A 20,900-nucleotide genomic window follows, 5' to 3' on the forward strand; every position below is an offset into this window, starting at 1 on the left:
CAGATGCACAATAGATGCACAGTCACAACAAGTCAACCAGATGCCATTTCATTGGGTCTTCACAATCCTGGAACACGTGGGCGGTGGAGATGCATACATTAGGATGCTGTTCATTGACTACAGCTTGGTATTTAATGCCATCATCCCCTTAACCAATCAATAAGTTTCAAGACCCTGGCCTCAATATGTCCTTGTGCAAATGGATCCTCAGTTCCCTCACTTGCAGACGCAAGTCAGTTTGAATTGGCAAAGATATCTAATCCACAATCTGCACAAGGCTGTGTGAAGAGCCTCCTGCTCTCCCCATTTTATACTTATTGACTGTGAGGGTAGTACAATTCCAATGCCATATTTTAAATTTGCTGACAATACCACTGTTGTTGGCCAAGTGAAAGGTGGTAACGAATCAGCATATAGCAGAGAGATTGACAATCTGACTGAGTGGGGCCACAACAACGGACTATAGACGTCTTTAGGTGGAAACCACAGGGCTATGTGCTGGTCCTCATCAGAGGTCAAGAGCGTCAGCAGCTTTAAATTCCTTGGTGTCACCATTTCAGATGATGTGTCCTGGGTCCAGTCGTTATGACCAAAGCACTGCAGCACCTTTTCTTTCTTAGAGGTTTGTTAAGATTCAGCGTGACATCAAATTTCTGTAGATGTGTCTGGTTACATCATGGTCTGGTATGGAAACACCAATGCCCTTGAATGGAAAAGCCTACTAAAAGTAGTAGATACAGCCCAGTCCATCACAGGCAAAGGCCTCCCCACCACTGAGCACACCTACACAGAGCACTGTCGCAGGAAAGCAACTTCCACACCAAGGACCTCCACCATCCAGGCCATGCTTTCTTCTGGCTGCTGCCATCAGGAAGAAAGTACCAGGAGCCTCAGGACCCACAACACCAGGTTCAGAACAATTATTACCCCTCAAACATCAGGGTGTTGAACCAGAGGGGATAACTTCACTCAACTTCACTCATCCCACCACTGAATTGTTCCCACAAATCTATACAGTCACTTTAAAAGACTCTTCTCATGCTCTCTCGAAAAATAGAAACATAGAAAAACTACAGCACAATACAGGCCCTTCGGCCCACAAAGTTGTGCCAAACATGTCCCTACCTTCGAAATTACTAGGCTTACCCATAGCCCTCTATTTTACTCTGCGCCATGTACCTATCTAAAAGCCTCTTAAAAGACCCTATCGTATCCACCTCCACCACCGTTGCCGGCAACCCATTCCACGCACTCACCACTCTCTGAGTAAAAAACTTACCCCTGACATCTCCTCTGTACCTACTCCCCAGCACTTTAAACCTGTGTCCTCTTGTGGCAACCATTTCAGCCTTGGGAAAAAGCCTCTGACTATCCACACAATCGATGCCTCTCATCATCTTATACACCTCTATCAGGTCACCTCTCATCCTCCGTTGCTCCAAGGAGAAAAGGTTGAGTTCACTCAACCTATTGTCACACGGCATGCTCCCCAATCTAGGCAACATCCTTGTAAATCTCCTCTGCACCCTTTCTATGGCTTCCACATCCTTCCTGTAGTGAGGCGACCAGAATTGAGCACAGCACTGCAAGTGGGGTCTGACCAGGGTCCTATATAGCTGCAACATTAACTCTCGACTCCTAAATTCAATTCCACGATTGATGAAGGCCAATACACCATATGCCTTCTTAACCACAGAGTCAACCTGCACAGCTGCTTTGAATGTCCTATGGACTCAGACCCCAAGATCCCTCTGATCTTCCACATTGCCAAGAGTCTTACCATTAATATTATATTCTGCCATCATATTTGACCTAGCAAAATGAACCACTTCACACTTATCTGGGTTGAACTCCAACTGCCACTTCTCAGCCCAGTTTTGCATCCTATCAATGTCCCACTGTAACCTCTGACAGCCCTCCACACTATCCACAACACCTCCAACGTTTGTAACATCAGCAAACTTACTAACTCCTCCCTCCACTTTCACATCCAGGTCATTTATTAAAAATCACGAAGAGTAAGGGTCTCAGAACGGATCCCTGAGGCACTCCACTGGTGACCAACCGCCAGGCAGAATAAGATCCGGGTACATCTCATCCGGTTCTGGCGACTTATCCACTTGATGCTTTCCAAAAGCTCCAGTACACCCTCTTTCTTAATATCTACATGCTCAAGCTTTTCAGTCTGTTGCAAGTCATCACTATAATCACCAAGATCCTCTCCCATAGTGAACACTGAAGCAAAGTATTCATTAAGTACCTCTGCTATTTCCTCCAGTTCCATACACACTTTCCTACTGTCACCTGACATCTGACACCTGACCAGGCTCATTTCCCAATACCACATCAAGTACAGCCTCTCCTCTTGTAGGCTTATCTGCATATTGTGTCAAGAAACCTTCCTGAACACACCTAACAAACTCCACGCCATTGAAACCCCTTACTCTAGGGAGATGCCAATCAATATTTGGGAAATTAAAATCTCCCATCACGACAACTCTGTTATTATTACACCTTTCCAGGATCTGTTTCCCTATTGGCACCTCAATATCCCTGTTACTATTGGGCAGCCTATTAAAAACACCCAGTAAAGTTATTGACCCCTTCCTGTTCCTAACTTCCACCCATAGAGACCCCGTAGACAATCCCTCCATGGCGTTCACCTTTTCTGCAGCCGTGACACTATCTCTGATCAATAGTGCCACACCCCCACCTCTTTTGCCTCCCTCCCTGTCCTTTCCGAAACATTTAAAACCCGGCACTTGAAGTAACCATTCCTGTCCCTAAGCCATTCAAGACTCTGTAATGGCCACCACATCATATCTCCAAGTACTAATCCATGCTCTAAGCTCAGCCCTTTGTTAACAACACTCCTTGTGTTAAAATAAACACATCTCAAACCTTCGGTCTGAACACGTACCTTCTCTATCGCCTGCCTATCCTCCTTCACACATTGTCTCCTGGCTTTCTCTATTTATTGCTTGTTTATTTATGATGATGATGATGATTATTATTATTTATTTTTCTCCACTCAAGCTGGTAAAACCTGAGGTACAAGCATAGCCAGCATGCTTATTTGTCAATTACCAGGAACTTTCAGACTACTCTCATGTTGTTTAGTATTGTGGCTTTCTGAAGATTTACATTGATGTTGCTGTGTAGACCTATTTGTTTACTTCTATTGCGTAGTGCTTTCTGGATAATAGCAGTTGTAGATATTACTATTGGGATAATGTATACCCTGTTCATGTTCCATAGTCCTTCAATTTCCTCTTTTAATTCAGCATATTTTTGGTGTTTGTTACTTATTGATTTCTGTATATTGTGCGGGTTTGGAATGGCTATGTCTATTAAGTAAGTTGTTCCTGCTTGTTTATCCTGTGTTATTATATCCGGACAGTTATTATGAATTGTCTTATCTGTGATAACGGATTGGTCGTAATATAATTTGTGGTATTCTGACTCTGAAACTGGATCAGGCTTGTATTTATAATAAGATGTGTTCCACATAGATGTGTGGGCTTCACCGGTGATATGCTGGGCCAAATCCACTACCTTAAGTAGGATTTTCTGCTCAAAGGCAACTACTTAAACTACTTAAGTCAATTAGAGTGGCATTTAATATATTCATCAAAGAAAGTGACACCATTTTTGGATTAAAGAGTCAAGGAATATGGGGAGAGTGCGGGAAAATGATGCTCAGGTAAAACTAAATCAGTCAAAAGCATTAGTGAATGGTGGACCAGTCACGATGGACCAAATCCCCCAATCCTGCCTCCGTTTTTTTTAATCGCAAACACAAGGAAATCTGCAAATGCTGGAAATTCAAGCAACACACACAAAATGCTGGTGGAACGCAGCAGGCCAGGCAGCATCTATAGAAAGAAGTACAGTTGACGTTTCGGGCCGAGACCTTTGTCAGGACTAACTGAAAGAAAAGACAGTAAGAGATTTGAAAGTGGGAAGGAGAGGGAGAGATCCAAAATTATAGGAGAAGACCGGAAGGGGAGGGATGAAGCTAAGAGCTGGAAAGTTGATTGGCAAAAGGGATACACAGCTGGAGAAGGGAGAGGATCATGGGACAGGAGGCCTCGGGAGAAAGAAAGGGGGAGAGGAGCACCAGAGGAAGATGGAGAGCAGACAAGGAGTGATTGTGAGAGGGACAGAGAGAGAAAAAAGGGAAAAATAATAAATACATACATAAATAAGGGATGGGGTAAGAAGGGGAGGAGGGGCATTAACGGAAGTTAGAGAAGTCAATGTTCATGCCATCAGGTTGGAGGCTACCCAGACGGAACATAAGGTGTTGTTCCTCCAACCTGAATGTGGCTTCATCTCGTCAGTAGTGGAGGCCATGGATTAACATATCAGAATGGGAATGGGTAATGGAATTAAAATGCGTGGCCACTGGGAGATCCTGCTTTCTCTGGCGGACAGACCTACGTCGACGGTACTTCTTCCTATAGATGCTGCCTGGCCTGCTGCGTTCCTCCAGCATTTTGTGTGTGTTGCTCCATTTTTGTATGTTCTTATTCAGAAATCAGGACTCATATTGCTAATCTAATGGGATGTTTTGTTGGTTAATAACTCTCAGAGTTTCCATCAGCATTTTGAAGATATTGTTTCCAGAGGACTTAGCATCCCGAGATATTAAAGATTCATAATTTTGCGTACTTAAAGCCAGTCTAGTAAAACCAAACAAAGCGATGATGTTTAATTAAAGCATCTTTTATTAAGTTTCATATATTGCTGGCTGTATTTGCAATGCTTGAACAGGTTACTTTCGTCAGTAAACCCACTAGGGGAGGAAGGAAGAAAAAAGTCTGCTTTAAAAATATGTTCTACTTTGATGTTTTACATATAAAACAATGCTAGCTATGTTCACTGCTCTGAAAAATGATTCTTCTCTCATTAATTTTTGAAGAATGCAGAATAGAGATAGGGGCTAGGCACATATGTTGGCACATTCTGTGAATGTTCAGTCCTACTGTCAAATGCATGAAAGAAACTGTGTACTAATAAGTGATACCTAAGTGTGACACCTGACAGGTGTCAGACAAAACACAGGACTTTTAATAAATCTGCAGCTAGGCCTATTCCATAAAAAAATAATCACACGCACCGTGTTGAAATTTGTCTTTTTGAAGTTCAGATATGAATCAAACCACCCAAAGTAGATCAAGGTTTGCATTTTCATTATTAATCAAAGTTGCCTGGCTCACAGGTGAGTGATACCTTGGTGTAAATTGATATCCATAAGTGGTGTGATTTTGTAGGAAGGATTAGGCTTACTTCAGTCGTGATTTAGGCAGCGTTTGTTGAATGGATCTAGCAAGACAGGCAATGCCTGTCTGACATTCAGACAAGATCTGCTCTAAATTATAGCCTTAGCTGCCTTTCAGGTAACGTGTCATGTTCCATTAAAGGGCATTTAAAGGTAATATCGGAAGTACCGAGCAGTAGTTGCTGTATCAGTACAGAGATCCAGATAATAAAATGCCACTTACAAATGAATGAATGGAAAAGGCATTCAGAAATTCTGGACTTTTGATGGGATTTCTATCACATCTTGCATTTTTACAATGTCTTTCAGAAACTTGGGCAGTGTCGGGCCATTTTACAAGTGATGTCAGAACCAGAATCAGAATCAGGTTTATTATCACCAGCATGTGATGTGAAATTTGTTAACTTAGCAGCAGCAGTTCAATTCAATGCCTTACATAGAAAAAAATCAAAATAAAATAATAAATAAATAAATCTATTACAGTATATGTATATTGAATAGATTAAAAATAGTACAAAAAACAGAAATAATATATATTTAAAAAGTGCAATAGTGTCCAAGGATTCAATATCGATTTAGGAATCGGATGGCAGAGGGGAAGAAGCTGTTCCTGAATTGCTGAGTGTGTGCCTTCAGGCTTCTGTACCTCCTACCTGATGGTAACAGTGAGAAAAGGGCATGCCCTGGGTGGTGGGGGTCCTTAATAATGGATGCTGCCTTTCTGGGACACCGCTCCTTGAAGATGTCCTGGGTACTTTGTAGGCTAGTGCTCAAAATGGAGCCCACTAAATTTACAACCCTCAGCAGCTTCTTTCAGTCCTGTACTGTAGAACCCCCCCCCCCCCCCCCAATACCAGACAGTGATGCAGCCTGTCTCCATGGTATATCTATAGAAGTTTTTGAGTGTATTTGTTGACATACCAAATCCCTTCAAACTCCTAATAAAGTATAGCCGCTGTCTTGCCTTCTTTATAACTGCATCGATATGTTGGGACCAGTTTGAATCCTCAGAGATCTTGACACCCAGGAACTCGAAATTGCTCGCACTCTCGAGATATACTTTCTAAAGTGTGTTTACAGTTGTAGAATGGGCAAAGGAAAGAAGTGGCTGAGGTGTTTAGGTGCTACTCGAAAGGCAAGTTAAACCAGTGGGCCAGTGCTCATTTTATGCATGAACGTGCAACCCAGCCACCCCATTCCCTCCACCGTTCTCCTGCATTAATTCCATTATTGCTCTTGCATGGCTTATGCTCACGATCTCAGTCAGCTGCATCTCTGAAAAAGATCAGGGCAAGAGGGTGGGGGGTTTGTAGTCAGCTGAAGAGAGTGTGAGAGCTGGGAGGGGAGATGAGTGGCCAACATCATCATCAAATGGCTCCTGAAAAAGAGACCTGCAGTGATACGGCAGGGTGAGTGCGACATGTACTCTAAAATCCTAAAGGGAACAATTGCAGGAAGATTCAGGCATCCAATTCTATGGTGATTGAACTATCATTACTGCGGCAGACTCACAATACTGTGCAAGAACGCTTCTTCTGAACCTGCCTCACATTATTCACAGGGAAAAAAAAATTGGTGGGCAACACGCAGATTTTCATGAGAGCTGTTTTATATCATCCCATACATCTAAGCATAAGTGCATGATAACCATCAACGGCTCAGAAACAATTTGCCATGAGAACCATGCAGTAAGTATGGCCTGGGGCTACAATTGCATGGTGGTTAGTGCAACGCTATTACAATTCAGGGCGCTCCAGAGTTCAAAGTTCAATTCCAGCGCCGTTCAGTAACGAGTCTCTGTACACCTTCCCTATGGAATGTGTGGCTTTTCTGTGAGAGCGCCAGTTCCCCTCACAGCCCAGTGACATATCAGGTAGGACAATTGATCACTGTAAATTGTTCCATGATTAGGGTAGGGTTAATTGGGGTTGTGGAGCTGCTGGGGTGATGGGGCTCAAAGGATCAGAAGGACCTACTCCACACTGCATTGCAAAATAAATAAATAACCATGCAGTGTCCAGACATAGAGGGTATACACTTCAGGCGGGTGAAAGAAAATTCATAGGAGACGTGTGGTGTAAGTTTTATACACAGAGTGGTGGGTTACATTGCCAGGGATGGTAATCAAGGTAGATTCAACAGAAGTGTTTAAGAGGCTCACGAGAGTATGAAGAATCAAAAGGTTAGACACAAGAATGTGCAAAGAATGAAGGCATATGGACATCAGATATGCCGAACAAATTTTAGTGAAGTGGTCAATTATCAGTTAAATTAGTTTGGCACAAAATTTAGGTTGAAGGGCCTATACAATTATGATTCTTTCATGTGGTACCCAAGGCATTCAAGCAATGAAAAAATTTCTAGGCCAGTGAATATATTTGAAAGGCTTTAAGACTGATTTATTCTTTTATTTATTTTCTGGAATTATTAATCCTTTTTTAAAATGTCCACAGGCAAATGCATATTAAGACATAAAGGATATTATATATTGATTACAAAATAAAAGAGATCTGAAATAAAGATTTCAAAATCACTAGTTTTGGGTGTGGAAATCATTCCAAGCCATGACAGAAGTGAATATAATGAATTTAATAAAGTGCACCTCATCTGAAGCAGTGGGAAAAAAGAAGCTAAGGATAATAGCATTTCTCATTGTCAGGAGCAGGGGGCAAAACAAATTAGTATTTGGGATGTGCACAGCTTGATCTGCATTTATTAAATTCCATCATGCCTATTTATACTTTAAGAAGAGTGTGGGAATTATTAATGTAAAAAAACGATGAAGGGAAGATTAATAAAGGACCATAATGTGTGACTGGAGACAGTGATGCAGTTGGAGAGTAACCAAAGGAATAGGCTGTAACACACTGAGTGAATCAAACTCATTACCTCGCTGCCCAAGGTAGAAAGCAACTCAACTGGTAAGGAAGTAGAAAGCAACTCAACTGGTAAGGAATGCAGGAAATGAAAGCCACTTGATTTTCATTTTAGATCAACAATTGCTCAATTCACACCCTCATTTTTATATTAAATATAACTAAATGTATATAAATTATATAGCTTTATATAATTATATAAAACTGAGGGTTTCCATTTCTAGATTCTTTCCTCCTCTTGAGTACCGTAGTTGTTGAACTAAAATGAAAATCAAGTGACTTGCTTTATACATTTCTTTTTGTAATTTATAGTTTTTCCTTATGTATTGCACTGTACTTTTGGTGCAAAGCAACAAATTTCATGACATTTGCCAGTGATTCTGGTTCAGTATTTGGAATCTGGTGCTCATCGTGCGATCACATCACAACCGGCCTCATTGCAATGCATTGTTTCCATGTCTTTCAGGAATTCGCTGATGCAGTATTTCACCTGGTCACAGAGAAATTCAAAGAGCTAACAGACAATTTGACCTCTTCACATGCACGGCACAAGGTACTTGCAGGAATCGTAATGACCAAAGGTAAGAAAATTCAAAACCCTGAAGGCAGTTTTTCCTTTATGCAGAAGCCGTGCTTGGAGGATGCTTCTTTTTCTTTCCTTTTTACAAACAATAAATAATACTCGACGTACCTTTATCCTCTTTCCTTTTTTCTTAGGGGCATTTTCTAAAAACAATAATAAACCTGATAAGTAGATTGAAGAAATGGTCAATGTAATGCCCAAGTAATATTCAGGTGTAATTATCCTTGCCGTAGCGGGGAACAGAAGATACGAGGCCCCATGGTAGCAAAGCTGTTAGCACGACAGTATTACAGCTCAGGGCACCAGAGCTCAGTGTTCAGTTCTGACGCTGTCTGTAAGAAGTTTGTTGCTGTCTGTAAGAAATTGTAAGAAGTTTTCCAGTGTGCACGTGGGTTTCCTCGCAGTGCTCTGGTTTCCTCAGACAGTCCAAAAAATGTACCAGTTATTAGGTTCATTGGTCACTGTAAATTGATCTGTGATTATGCTAGGGTTGAATAGATGGGTTGCTGGGCAGTGTGGCATGTTGAGCCAAAAGGGCCTGTTCTGTGCTGTATCTCTAAATAAATAGGGAATAGATACTGAATGCAGCTGCTGAGGATTGATAGGAAGTCAATAGATATTTTTCATTTATACATTGAAACAAGCATTGAACAGTAAGCTAATGTTGATGGGTAACTCCTATAATTTCCAAAACTCTTAACAGCTTTAATACATATGATTCTGAATTTTAGTAAATCCTTGCTCTGACAAGATACTTATTTTTTACAAGTCACTTACCTGAACAAGATTGGAGAATTGTACCAGTTAGTGATGTGCGTCCGCTTTGCTTTCCTGGTTCAGATTTTATTCATCGCATGCACATTGAAACATACCTTGAAATGCGTCAGCTGCATTAACAACCAACGCAGCTAGGGATGTGCTGGGGGCAGCCTGCACGCGTCCCCAAACGTTCCTTCGGCAACACAGCATGCCTACAATGCTTGGTAGAACAACACGGAGCACAACAAACAACAAAACAACAACAGCAAAACAAGCCCCCTTCTTCTCACCCACTCTCCCTTCCACCCTCCCACACCCTCCAACCCCAGGGCAGACCTCCAGACTCCAATCTCCAGTCTCCAGTTCTATTACTGCATTCATGAGTTAATGCAATGGCTGATATTCCTGATCAGCCGTGTGGGAACAAAATACACATGAGAGACGAGGATTGATGGTAAAATAATGTCCAGATGCCACAAATGTAAAAAAATTTGTTCTGCATTTAACAATCTGAGCTTGCTCACAAAGGAATGAAAATCAGAAAATCAATTTGAAACTCTAAGTTCACACAAACTCACAGATATTTGCAATATGGAAGAGTCTAGCACCAGAGGTACAGCCTCAGAATATAAAGACATCCCTTTAGAACAGAGATGGGGAGGAATTTCTTCAAGGGTGGTGAATCTGTGGCATTCATTGCCTCATATCGCTGTAGTGGCTAGCTCATTGGGTATATTTAAAGCAAAGGCTAATAGGCTGTTAGTAAGGGCGCCAAAGGCTACAAGCAGAAGCCAGGAGAATGGGGTTGAGAGTGAAAATAAATCAGCTAAGATTGAATGGCAGAGAAAATGTGATAGGCCGAATGGACTAATTTGTTCCTATGTCTTATTTCATTCTCCATTACACTCATATACATAAGAATGACAGTAGACAGTCTTGAACTTGAATCTTGAATGTCTTATAAATATTTCCCTCAAATATTACAACATAAAAATGCAAGAAGTAGGGACAAAATAATACCCCTCCATCCTGCACTACAACGCAAAATGATCATGGATGTAACATTTACCATTTGTACTCTGCTTTTTAATGCTCCTATCATGGTAAAACGATTTTGTGTACCACGCCTGTTGTATGTTTAATATATCAGTAATACTTGAGTAATATTGTAAATATATTATTTGATTAAGCATTCCTTGTTACTTACATAATTCATTAGGGGTTATGTGTAAAAGTACGTGAAAGGCAAACATCAACACGCCACCAAGTTATATGTGCTCGTCTTGCTAAAAGTGAAACTAAGGATGGACATGAGTGATCCTGGCTCCATGTTTCTCTTTAAATTAGTTTTATGTTTTGGTGTTAGAAAACATTACAGTGATGATGAGGAAGTTTTAAAGGAAGCTTAGGCAATAACCTACCTGTTGGAGCGCAGCAAGACTTACGAGTTTTTTAAAAAGCACAGCGAGATATGGTCGAGTATAAAAATAATGCAGCACATGCTTCTTTGGGAAAGGACAGCAACAGTCGAGTTTTTTTTTAAAAGGCAGAAAACGGAGAAATTCACAGGTTCATAAACAATCATAACGGAAAAAAAAAGCTGAAACGGCTGGCTACCGGAGAAAAATAGACACATTCAATTGCACAAGAGATAACTGGATATTGTGTGCTGAGCAAAGTTAGCTGCAGCTTGAAGCAAAAAAAAAATAGCCATTGAGAAGCAAGTGCCAGTTTTGCTGAGTGCGTTGTGAAAGAGCAGTTGAAATCGGTGTCAATGGAAACTGCAGCCAGAAGCACAATTGAGTTGCAGTCAGGAATGCAAGTGTGCGTGAGCAACATTGCAATGTCTGAACAGAAGTTAGACTGGCCAAACAAATTCTGTTACCATTGTGGCAGAGGCTCACATACACCACAACAATGAAGATTTAAAGGCGAAACTTGCAGAAAATGTCATAAAATAGGACACATACAAAGTGTGTGACAGACAGACAAAAATAAATGGACTGCACAGGGTAAAGGTAAAAAGATTAAAAGTCAAAATGCAGTTTCAAAAAGAGCACTAACCTGCATGCTATTGATAAAAAAAAATTATTCAAGATTCAAGTACATTTATTATCAAAGAATGTGTAAATTGTACAACCTTAAGATTTGCCTGCTCATAGGCAGCCACAAAAAAAGAAACTCGAAAGAACCCAATTTAATGGGGAAAAAAAAGAATAAAAAATAAAAACACTCATTGAGCAAGAGAAAGAAAAAAAATACAAATCATGCAAGCAATTGAAGCAAACAACATTCCGAACCAAAAATGAGTCTTCAGAACCGAACCACAGCACAGCCCACAGTAGGCCCAAAGCCTTGCTTATCAATTCACCATATTAGCGGGCACAGAGCACAGCAGCCAGGGCAGTCTTCATAGCCTCAGCACCATGGAAGTGACTATTGCGGAGAATGAGCGAGATCGGCTCTTGTCCTGTCCAACACCCTGTCTTTTCAAACTATCTGGGCCAGCATTTAAATTGACCCAATGACAGAACAGCGAAATACTTCAGTGTCCTGGAGAGAGAGATGTGAAGATCATGGAAATTAAGCAAAATTGACTCCACCTCCGATCAGGGCCGGTGTTACAATTGTCTGAACAGCACACTGTACCTTGCACTAGGACCCAGGCACCACTACTGTGAAATACCCTGGACCTAGACTGCACTGCCCAGCAACTTGTTCTGGGCCCAGATTTTATTGACTAGCCCGAAGCCACTCTGAAGCTCTGCAAATCAGCCAGAGCGATCCTACCTCACGCCCAGGCCAGTAGTACAAACATCGAAGTTGAATCTCCTCTGCCCATGCCCCAACTTCTCCTTACATCACCCAGAGTGATCTAACCTTGCTTCCAGGCCAGCTGTAAGTGCAACAGAACTCTATCTGCATCAATTTATTCTCTGAACTCGCCTCACATTCACGACACTTCATAGCTTGCAGCAATAATTTAACACAATTTACTTCAGAAAATGTATTTTAATGATGCTTTTAGTTGAATTACTTAGCTTTTTGACTACCAAAGGTTCAAAAATTCAAAGGTACGTTTTTTTCAGAGTTTTATAACTCTGAAATTCTTCTTCTCCAGATAGCCACAAAACCAAGAAAGAAAAGAATGGCAGCACGATCATCGGCACCCAAGTCCCTCCCTTCCGTACAAAGAAAAAGAACAAAATTGAGACAGACACATCAACCCCCAAATCCCCCTTCCCACACTCAAAAATACAAGAAAAAGCGGGCAAAAAACAAAGAATATAAAAAAACTGGAAGACTCATCCGGGTGATTGATAAGTTCATGGCCCAAGGTAGAAGGAGATGAGTTATTAACTTCAAACTTTCTGCATAATCACTCAAAGAGTTGAACTGCACGTGCATGTAACGAGAGCTGTATAACTCATCTCCTTCTACCTTAGGCCATGAACTTATCAATCACCCCTGTTGTGGACACTTTCTGGAGGTCCAAGATCCGTATGCTCCATGACCGCTGGACTAAGCATGTAAATGTAGGAGGGGTGTATGCTGAAAAATAAATGTGCTAGGTTTTCTAAAATTGACTCCTTCTACCTTAGGCCACAAACTTATCAATCACCCCTCGTAGTCTATAGTTCAAGTTCATAGCTAAAATGTAGAAAACCTGGGAAACATTCTCTGGGCAGGGTGGCAGGCCTTTTCCCTGCAGCAGCAGAATGATCCCACCAGTGATCAAAAGGAAATCTTCCCTCTCCGATAGCAGAGTAATACCCCGGCGATCAAAAGGCAGTCTCCCCTCTCCGACAGCAGAGCAATTTCAACAGCAATCAAAAGACAGGCAGCCAGTACTCACCTTCCACATCCAATCTCCCTCGTCACTTTAATTAGCAAACAGTGGAAGCTTTAATCGGCGAAATGAAGTTGAACATCAGATTACGGCTCATCCTGCAGCCTTCTCGCCATGAGTTTGTCTGCCTCCCGGAATCCTCTCAGAGAATGCAAAGTGCTGAAACACCCGAACAATCTCCAAACTGCCCATTACAGGCTCCAGCAGTTCCAGAACCACATTCAAGGCAAAAAAAACAAACATAAAATACATATGAGAAATGAAACATATGGTTTCATGATCTACCGAAGGAGTATTGTACACAGACGCCATCTTGACCAGGAAGCTATCGGTCACGTTCAGTAGTGCCATCTTAACCAGAAGTTAATGATGAGCGTGACGCAGGACTGAGTAGCCTTGAGATTTAAGATGTGAAAACTAATAAGAGATGAGCAATATGGCTTACACCAGAAGTGAACAGCAAATTATTTAATATGGAATTGGACACTGGCTCAGCTGTTTCAGTCATTCCACAAAACATGCTTGAATGGCATTTCAAAGATATTAAAATGAAGCCTGCATAAATCCAACTAAGAATTTATATTTGAGAAAAGATAACTCCTGTGAGAATGACATTTGCAGCAGTGTAATAAAACAACTAACGCGCCACGTTAGACTTGTATGTGGTAAAACAGGAGGGGTCAGCATTGTGGGGTCATGAGTGCCTGAGGTAATTACTAACTTGACTGGAGAACTATCTGCTATCTGCATGCCACATCCCCTACAAAGGAGTCAACTGAAAGTGAATGAAGCCAATTCTGTGAAAGCGAACGCTGCCACGGCCATATTCACGGATGTCACTGGAAAACTTGAACATATCAAGGGTAAAATTGTGTTAGGTGAAAATGCTGCATCCAAGTTTTGCAACGCCTGTCTGGCGCAATACACCATCCAGGATAAAGTAAGCAGTGAGCTAGACCACCTGGAAGCTGAAGAAAGTCCTTCCAAGGTTGAGTGGAGCCCATGGTCCTGGTGGCCAAGAAGGATTGGTCTGTCAGGATCTGTGACGACTTTCAGGTCACCATCAACCCTGTACTGAAAGTAGATCAATACCCTCTACCCAGGATGGAGGATATCTTTGTCAACCTTTCTGGAAGAAAACACTTCAGCAAAGTGGACTTAGTTGAGGCCTACCTACAGATGGAGATGGAAGAAGAGTCCAGAGTGTTTCTCGCCATGAACGCTCACAAAGGGCTTTATCGCAAAAATAGGCTTACTTCTGGAGTAGCATCTGCACCTGCACCCTGGCAGAAAGCTGTGGACCAGGAGCTGCAAGGCCGCCCAGGCACTTAGTGTTACCTAGATGACGTCATTGTTACCGGTGAAAATGATAAGTAACACCTCCAAAACCTCAAGACAGTGTTAAAAGGAGTAGAAGATTATTGGCTCAGAGCACAACATGATCAGTGTGAATTCTTTAAACCAAGTGTCACTTATTACGGTCATACCATTGACGCACAAGATTTACACGAGTGTGCTGAGAAAATTCAAGCAGCGGTAGATGCCCCAAGGCAAAAGGACATGCCACAGTTGTGGTTCTTTTCAGAATTTGTCTATTATTATAACAGCTTCCTGCCCAACCTGGCATCTGTGCTCCACCCCTTGAATTCATAACTGCAGATTATGAAGAAATGGCAATAGACAAAGTAGTGTGAGGTGGCTTTCCAAAAGTTAAAGGAAATGGTGGCATCAGACACTGTACTCACACATTACAATCCACATTGTCCAGTGAATCTTGCCTGTGACACTTCGCCTTATGGTTTAGCTGCAGTCATGTCACATGCTATTGAGTGATGGATGTGAACATTGTGTACCCTTACCGCTGCAGAGAAAATTATGTAACGATTGACAGAGAGGCCTTGAGTCTGATTTGGGGTATAAGATATTTCAACCAGACAGTTTACTCTCATTACTGTCATTACTCTCATTACAGAAGGGTGTTCCACTAACAGAAGCAGCACAAATAGAGAGAGGGGCTCTGTTTCTTGGACTACTTTGATCCGGGGATAACAAGACCATCTGATCCGATCTCTCCCAATCACTAAATTCCTCCAATCTAGGCAGTATCCTGATTAATATCTAAATTCTTTCCAATGCAATCATTTCCTTCTATAAGCTGGTGACCAGAAATACATGCAGTATTCCAAGTGCCAGCTAACCATTTGCTTACCCCTCAGTTGCTCACCATGTTCCCTCGGAAATATATGATCCACCCTTCACCATCCCTTGGTCGAAGTGCTGGAGCTACCTGTCTAGGTGAGAGTTGTAACGTATGAAGGCAATTCAATGCAGTTTGAGCTCATTATAAATTCTGTCCTTTCCCGTTTTGACCAGATGCTAAAACATTGAATATTTTAAAGTCATTTGATGGAAAATAAATCAAAGTTCAGAAGCAGAAGATGCTCAGAGAATGACAATGTAAGATACAGAAGCAGGAGCTGGCTATTCAGCTTCTCAGAGCTGGTCTGGATGGTTTTTTTTAACTCAGCTTCTCTTTCTCATACTGAACCATTACCTTACATCAAAAAAGCTGTCAATCTCTGCCTCAAATATACTGAGCCTCAACTGTTCTCTCGATTAAAGAATTTCAACTATCTACTATCCCCCGAATGAAGAAATGTTTCATCAGTTCAAATTTGAATAGTTTACTGCCTATTTTAAGACTGTGATCTCTGGTTCCGGACACCCCGGTCAGAGGAAGCATCATCCCTGCATCAAGTCACATGAGGATTTTTGTGTATTTCAACGAGATCACCTCCCTTTTTCCTAAACCCCAGAGAGCACTGGCTCAGTCTGCTTAATATGTCCTCATAGAACAATTCTATCATCTCAGGAGTTTCATCTGGTGAACCTTTTTATAAACCTCTATCAAAAATGTACCTTTGCTTAGGTAGAAAGAGCAAATCTATAACAAGATTGCAGTTATGATCTCACCAACACAAGTTTCCTAATTGTGTCCCGTCTATTACTCATATATTATTCTGTACCTGCACTTAGTACATGGACAATTCTATAGATACTTCTCTGAGATAGATTTCATTCACATTTTTTCCATGTTTCCATTTGAGACAATCATAGTCTGTGACAATAAATGAAAAATGATCACAAATAAATTCATTTTTAATCAATTGAAATTAGCTTACCCAGTGAGTGATTAGAATATAGAACTCACAGCCGTTAGAAGTTATCTTGCAGTGTTATGAACCTGGTTAGGCTCCCTCTAGGGTATTGCATTAACTCTTGCTGCCCATTATAAGAATAACATGGAGGCTATAGAGAGGGTGCAGAAGATGTTTGCTGGCCCATTATAAGAATAACGTGGAAGCTATAGAGAGGGTTCAGAAGATGTTTGCTGGCCCATTATAAGAATAACGTGGAAGCTATAGAGAGGGTTCAGAAGATGTTTGCTGGCCCATTATAAGAATAACGTGGAAGCTATGGAGAGGGTGCAGAAGATGTTTGCTGGCCCATTATAAGAATAACGTGGAAGCTATGGAGAGGGTGCAGAAGATGTTTGCTGGCCCATTATAAGAATAACGTGGAAGCTATGGAGAGGGTGCAGAAGATGTTTGCTGGCCCATTATAAGAATAACGTGGAAGCTATAGAGAGGGTGCAGAAGATGTTTGCTGGCCCATTATAAGAATAACGTGGAAGCTATGGAGAGGGTGCAGAAGATGTTTGCTGGCCCATTATAAGAATAACGTGGAAGCTATGGAGAGGGTGCAGAAGATGTTTGCTGGCCCATTATAAGAATAACGTGGAAGCTATGGAGAGGGTGCAGAAGATGTTTGCTGGCCCATTGTAAGAATAACGTGGAAGCTATAGAGAGGGTGCCGAAGATGTTTGCTGGCCCATTATAAGAATAACGTGGAAGCTAAGGAGAGGGTGCAGAAGATGTTTGCTGGCCCATTATAAGAATAACGTGGAGGCTATGGAGAGGGTGCAGAAGATGTTTGCTGGCCCATTATAGGAATAACGTGGAAGCTATGGAGAGGGTGCAGAAGATGTTTGCTGGCCCATTATAAGAATAATGTGGAGGCTATAGAGAGGGTGCAGAAGATGTTTGCTGGACCATTATAAGAATAATGTGGAAGCTATAGAGAGGGTGCAGAAGATGTTTGCTGGCCCATTATAAGAATAATGTGGAGGCTATAGAGAGGGTGCAGAAGATGTTTGCTGGCCCATTATAGGAATAATGTGGAAGCTATAGAGAGGGTGCAGAAGATGTTTGCTGGCCCATTATAGGAATAACGTGGAAGCTATGGAGAGGGTGCAGAAGATGTTTGCTGGCCCATTATAAGAATAATGTGGAGGCTATAGAGAGGGTGCAGAAGATGTTTGCTGGACCATTATAAGAATAATGTGGAAGCTATAGAGAGGGTGCAGAAGATGTTTGCTGGCCCATTATAAGAATAATGTGGAGGCTATAGAGAGGGTGCAGAAGATGTTTGCTGGCCCATTATAGGAATAATGTGGAAGCTATAGAGAGGGTGCAGAAGATGTTTGCTGGCCCATTATAAGAATAATGTGGAGGCTATAGAGAGGGTGCCGAAGATGATTGCTGGCCCATTATAAGAATAACGTGGAAGCTATAGAGAGGGTGCAGAAGACGTTTAACAGGACGATGCCTGGATGGACACGTGGTTAAAGGAGAGGCTGGATAAGTTAGACTTGTTTTCTCTGGAGCAGCAGAGGCTGAGGGAGAAACTTGATAGAAGTTGATAGGATGGCCTGGTAGTGTAACAGCTAGCACAATTGTTTTAAAGTGCCAGCTGTAAGATCAGAGTTCGATTCCTGCTGCTGTCTGTAAGGAGTTTGTGGAAATCTTGAGCAAGTACTGGAGGAACTCAGCATGTCAGGCAGCACCAACTCAACTGTTCATTCACTCCCCTCCATATATGCTGCTTGTAAGTTTCCATTTCATTATAAGGCCATAAGACATAGGAGCAGAGTTAGGCCATTCAGCCCATCAAATCTACTCCACCATTCCATCATGGCTGATCCCAGATCCCACTCAACCCTGTACACCTGCCTTCTGTCCATATCCTTTAATGCCTGACCGATCAGGAAACGACCAATTTCCACCTTAATTATACCCACGGACTTGGCCTCCACCGCAGTCTGTGGCAGAGCATTCCACAGATTCACTACTACTCTTCAGTAAAAAAGTTCCTCCTTTCCTCTGTTCTAAAAGGTCGCCCTCAATTTTGAAGCTGTGCCTTCTAGTTCTGGATACCCCCACCATAGGAAACATGCTTTCCACATCCACCCTATATTGTCCTTTTAACATTTGGTATGTTTCAATGTGATACCCCTGCATTCATCTAAATTCCAATGAGTACATCTCAAAGCTGACAAACACTCCTCATTTGTTAACCCATTCATTCCCAGAGTTATTCCCCTGAACCTCCTCTGGACTCTCTCCAATGACAACACATCCTTTATGAGATATGGGGCCCAAACCGTTGACGATACTCCAAATGCGGCCTGCCTAGTGTCTTATAAAGGCTCAGCATTATCTCCTTGCTTTTATATTCTAATCCCCTTGAAATAAATGCCAACATTGCATTTGTCATCTTTAGCAAAGACTCAACCTATAAATTAATCTTCTGGGAGTCTTGCACGAGGACTCCCAAGTCCCTCTGCACCTCTGATGTTCGAACCTTCTCTCCATTTAGATAATATTCTGCACTATTGTTCCTGCATTATAATACATTTCCCAACACTGTATTCCATCTGCCACTTTTTGCCCATTCTTCCGATTTGTCCAAGCTCTTCTGGAATCACATTGCTTCCTCAGCACCACCTACCCCTCCACCTCACTTACTATTATCTGCAAATTTCGCCACAAAGCCATCAATTCCATTACCGAAATCATTGACAAACAATGTGAAAACTAGCGTTCCCAATACTGATCCATGAGGAGCACCACTAGTCACTGGCAGCCAACCAGAAAAGGCCCCCCTTACTCCCACTCACTGCCTCCTGCCTGTCAGCCTTTCCTCTATTCATACCAGTGTAACCCCTGGGTCGCCTCAGGCATCGCTCAAACTCGTTCTAGTCTAGGGGGAGCAGCCTTCGGCCCCGCCAAACTGGGTAATCAGCTGGTGTGGATGCTGTGTGATGTCCCCGCCTCGCCCAACAAACAGACAGTACACCTTATGCGATTAAATGAGTACAATTTATAAAGATTACTATAACTAAGCGATTACTAATGATACAGTATATATGAATAAGAGAAAAAAAGAAAAGGCGCCAAACTTATCAAAGTCCAAACCACTTCGTGCACAACCGTTGGAGCTCAATTACTGAAGTCTTCTGGTATTCGATCCCCTCCGAATTCCTCGACCCGCCTCCTGGGACCCCCACGGTGGTCGACCAGACGCTCCACACTCCTCTGTCTCCGTCTCCTCTCATCACCGAAAACCTTGGGCCGGGGACCGTCGCCCAGCTTCCAGCATCCCGTCCTCTCTCTCTCACTCCATCGCGCCGACTCCCCAAAAAATCCCGCCAACAATCAGTTTACAGTCCCAAACAAGCTTCCAGCACTTATCATAACAAAGACGCTAGCATTCCTACTATTAACACAGGCGCCAGCATTCCTACTTTTAACAAAACAAAGACGCCATTTTGATTACATACACAGTAACAAAGAAAAAGAAAAAAACCCCCGTTACACTCTCCCCCCACCAAATAAAAGTCATGTCCTCATGACTATTAGATAACTCGTCACCTTTCCTGCCAACACACCATAACCCAAACACCAGCAGTGACATCTCCTCCCCACACAGTAAACCTCACGCCCTGTTCCTTAGGCGCTATATAGGCCAACTATCTGGGCGTTCCCAAACCCTTCTGAGACCTCCGTACCCCCCTCACCTAAACCCTTAGGCTAGGACACAGCTGGGGATACCTTGGGTCCACTACCAACTCCTCTTTCAACCTCTCACTCATGCCCCACACTGCACACAGCTAACCCTCCCCACTACACCTGACTCAGTGGAAGAAGGGCCAAAGGTCTCTTCCTCAATCGAGGGAAAGTCAGCAAAAGGCAGCATGTACCACACATCCAGCACATCAGCCTTTGAATCCGTATTCTTCCTCATTTCTTCGATCGGTAGCTGCCGTTTGATCTTCTCCAAACGGAAACACGTGACCTGCACTGCTCCTGCAGTCTCTTCAGCTTCCTGCAATTGAGATTGTCATCTTCTCTGGCCCCTGGCTCAGCAGTTCTGACTCCTGCATCCCGGCCATCTCAATCTGGAATGCAGTTACTCCAACAGCTTCTTCCACCCCGACCTGAAAAGCAGCAGTTAAAGATTGGTCACCCTCCAGTTCAGTATTCACTGCACTACTCTCCAGCTTTTTTTCTCCTCATGACTTCTTCCAGATCAACCTTCAGGTTTTGCATTTCATTTGAACTGTCGATGGTCATCTTCAGGTTCCCTTCAAGCTACCGCTTCCCCCTTCCAAGATTTGTCCGCAATTTCTTCACCTCCGCAAACTCC

At 42.4% G+C, this 20,900-nt stretch overlaps 1 protein-coding gene across 2 annotated transcripts in view; it reads left to right on the forward strand.

Annotated features, from left to right (window-relative positions):
* The window catches only part of adarb2 (adenosine deaminase RNA specific B2 (inactive)), a 799,330-nt gene that overhangs the window by 612,109 nt on the left and 166,321 nt on the right, over positions 1-20,900 (forward strand). For both annotated transcript variants that reach the window (XM_073054839.1, XM_073054840.1), the window contains one exon: positions 8,627-8,741. In XM_073054839.1, coding sequence (XP_072910940.1) covers positions 8,627-8,741 — 115 coding nt within the window. The remainder of the gene's footprint in view (positions 1-8,626; positions 8,742-20,900) is intronic.

Source organism: Hemitrygon akajei, chromosome 8, assembly GCF_048418815.1.
Source record: "Hemitrygon akajei chromosome 8, sHemAka1.3, whole genome shotgun sequence".
NCBI classification, from domain to species: domain Eukaryota; kingdom Metazoa; phylum Chordata; class Chondrichthyes; order Myliobatiformes; family Dasyatidae; genus Hemitrygon; species Hemitrygon akajei.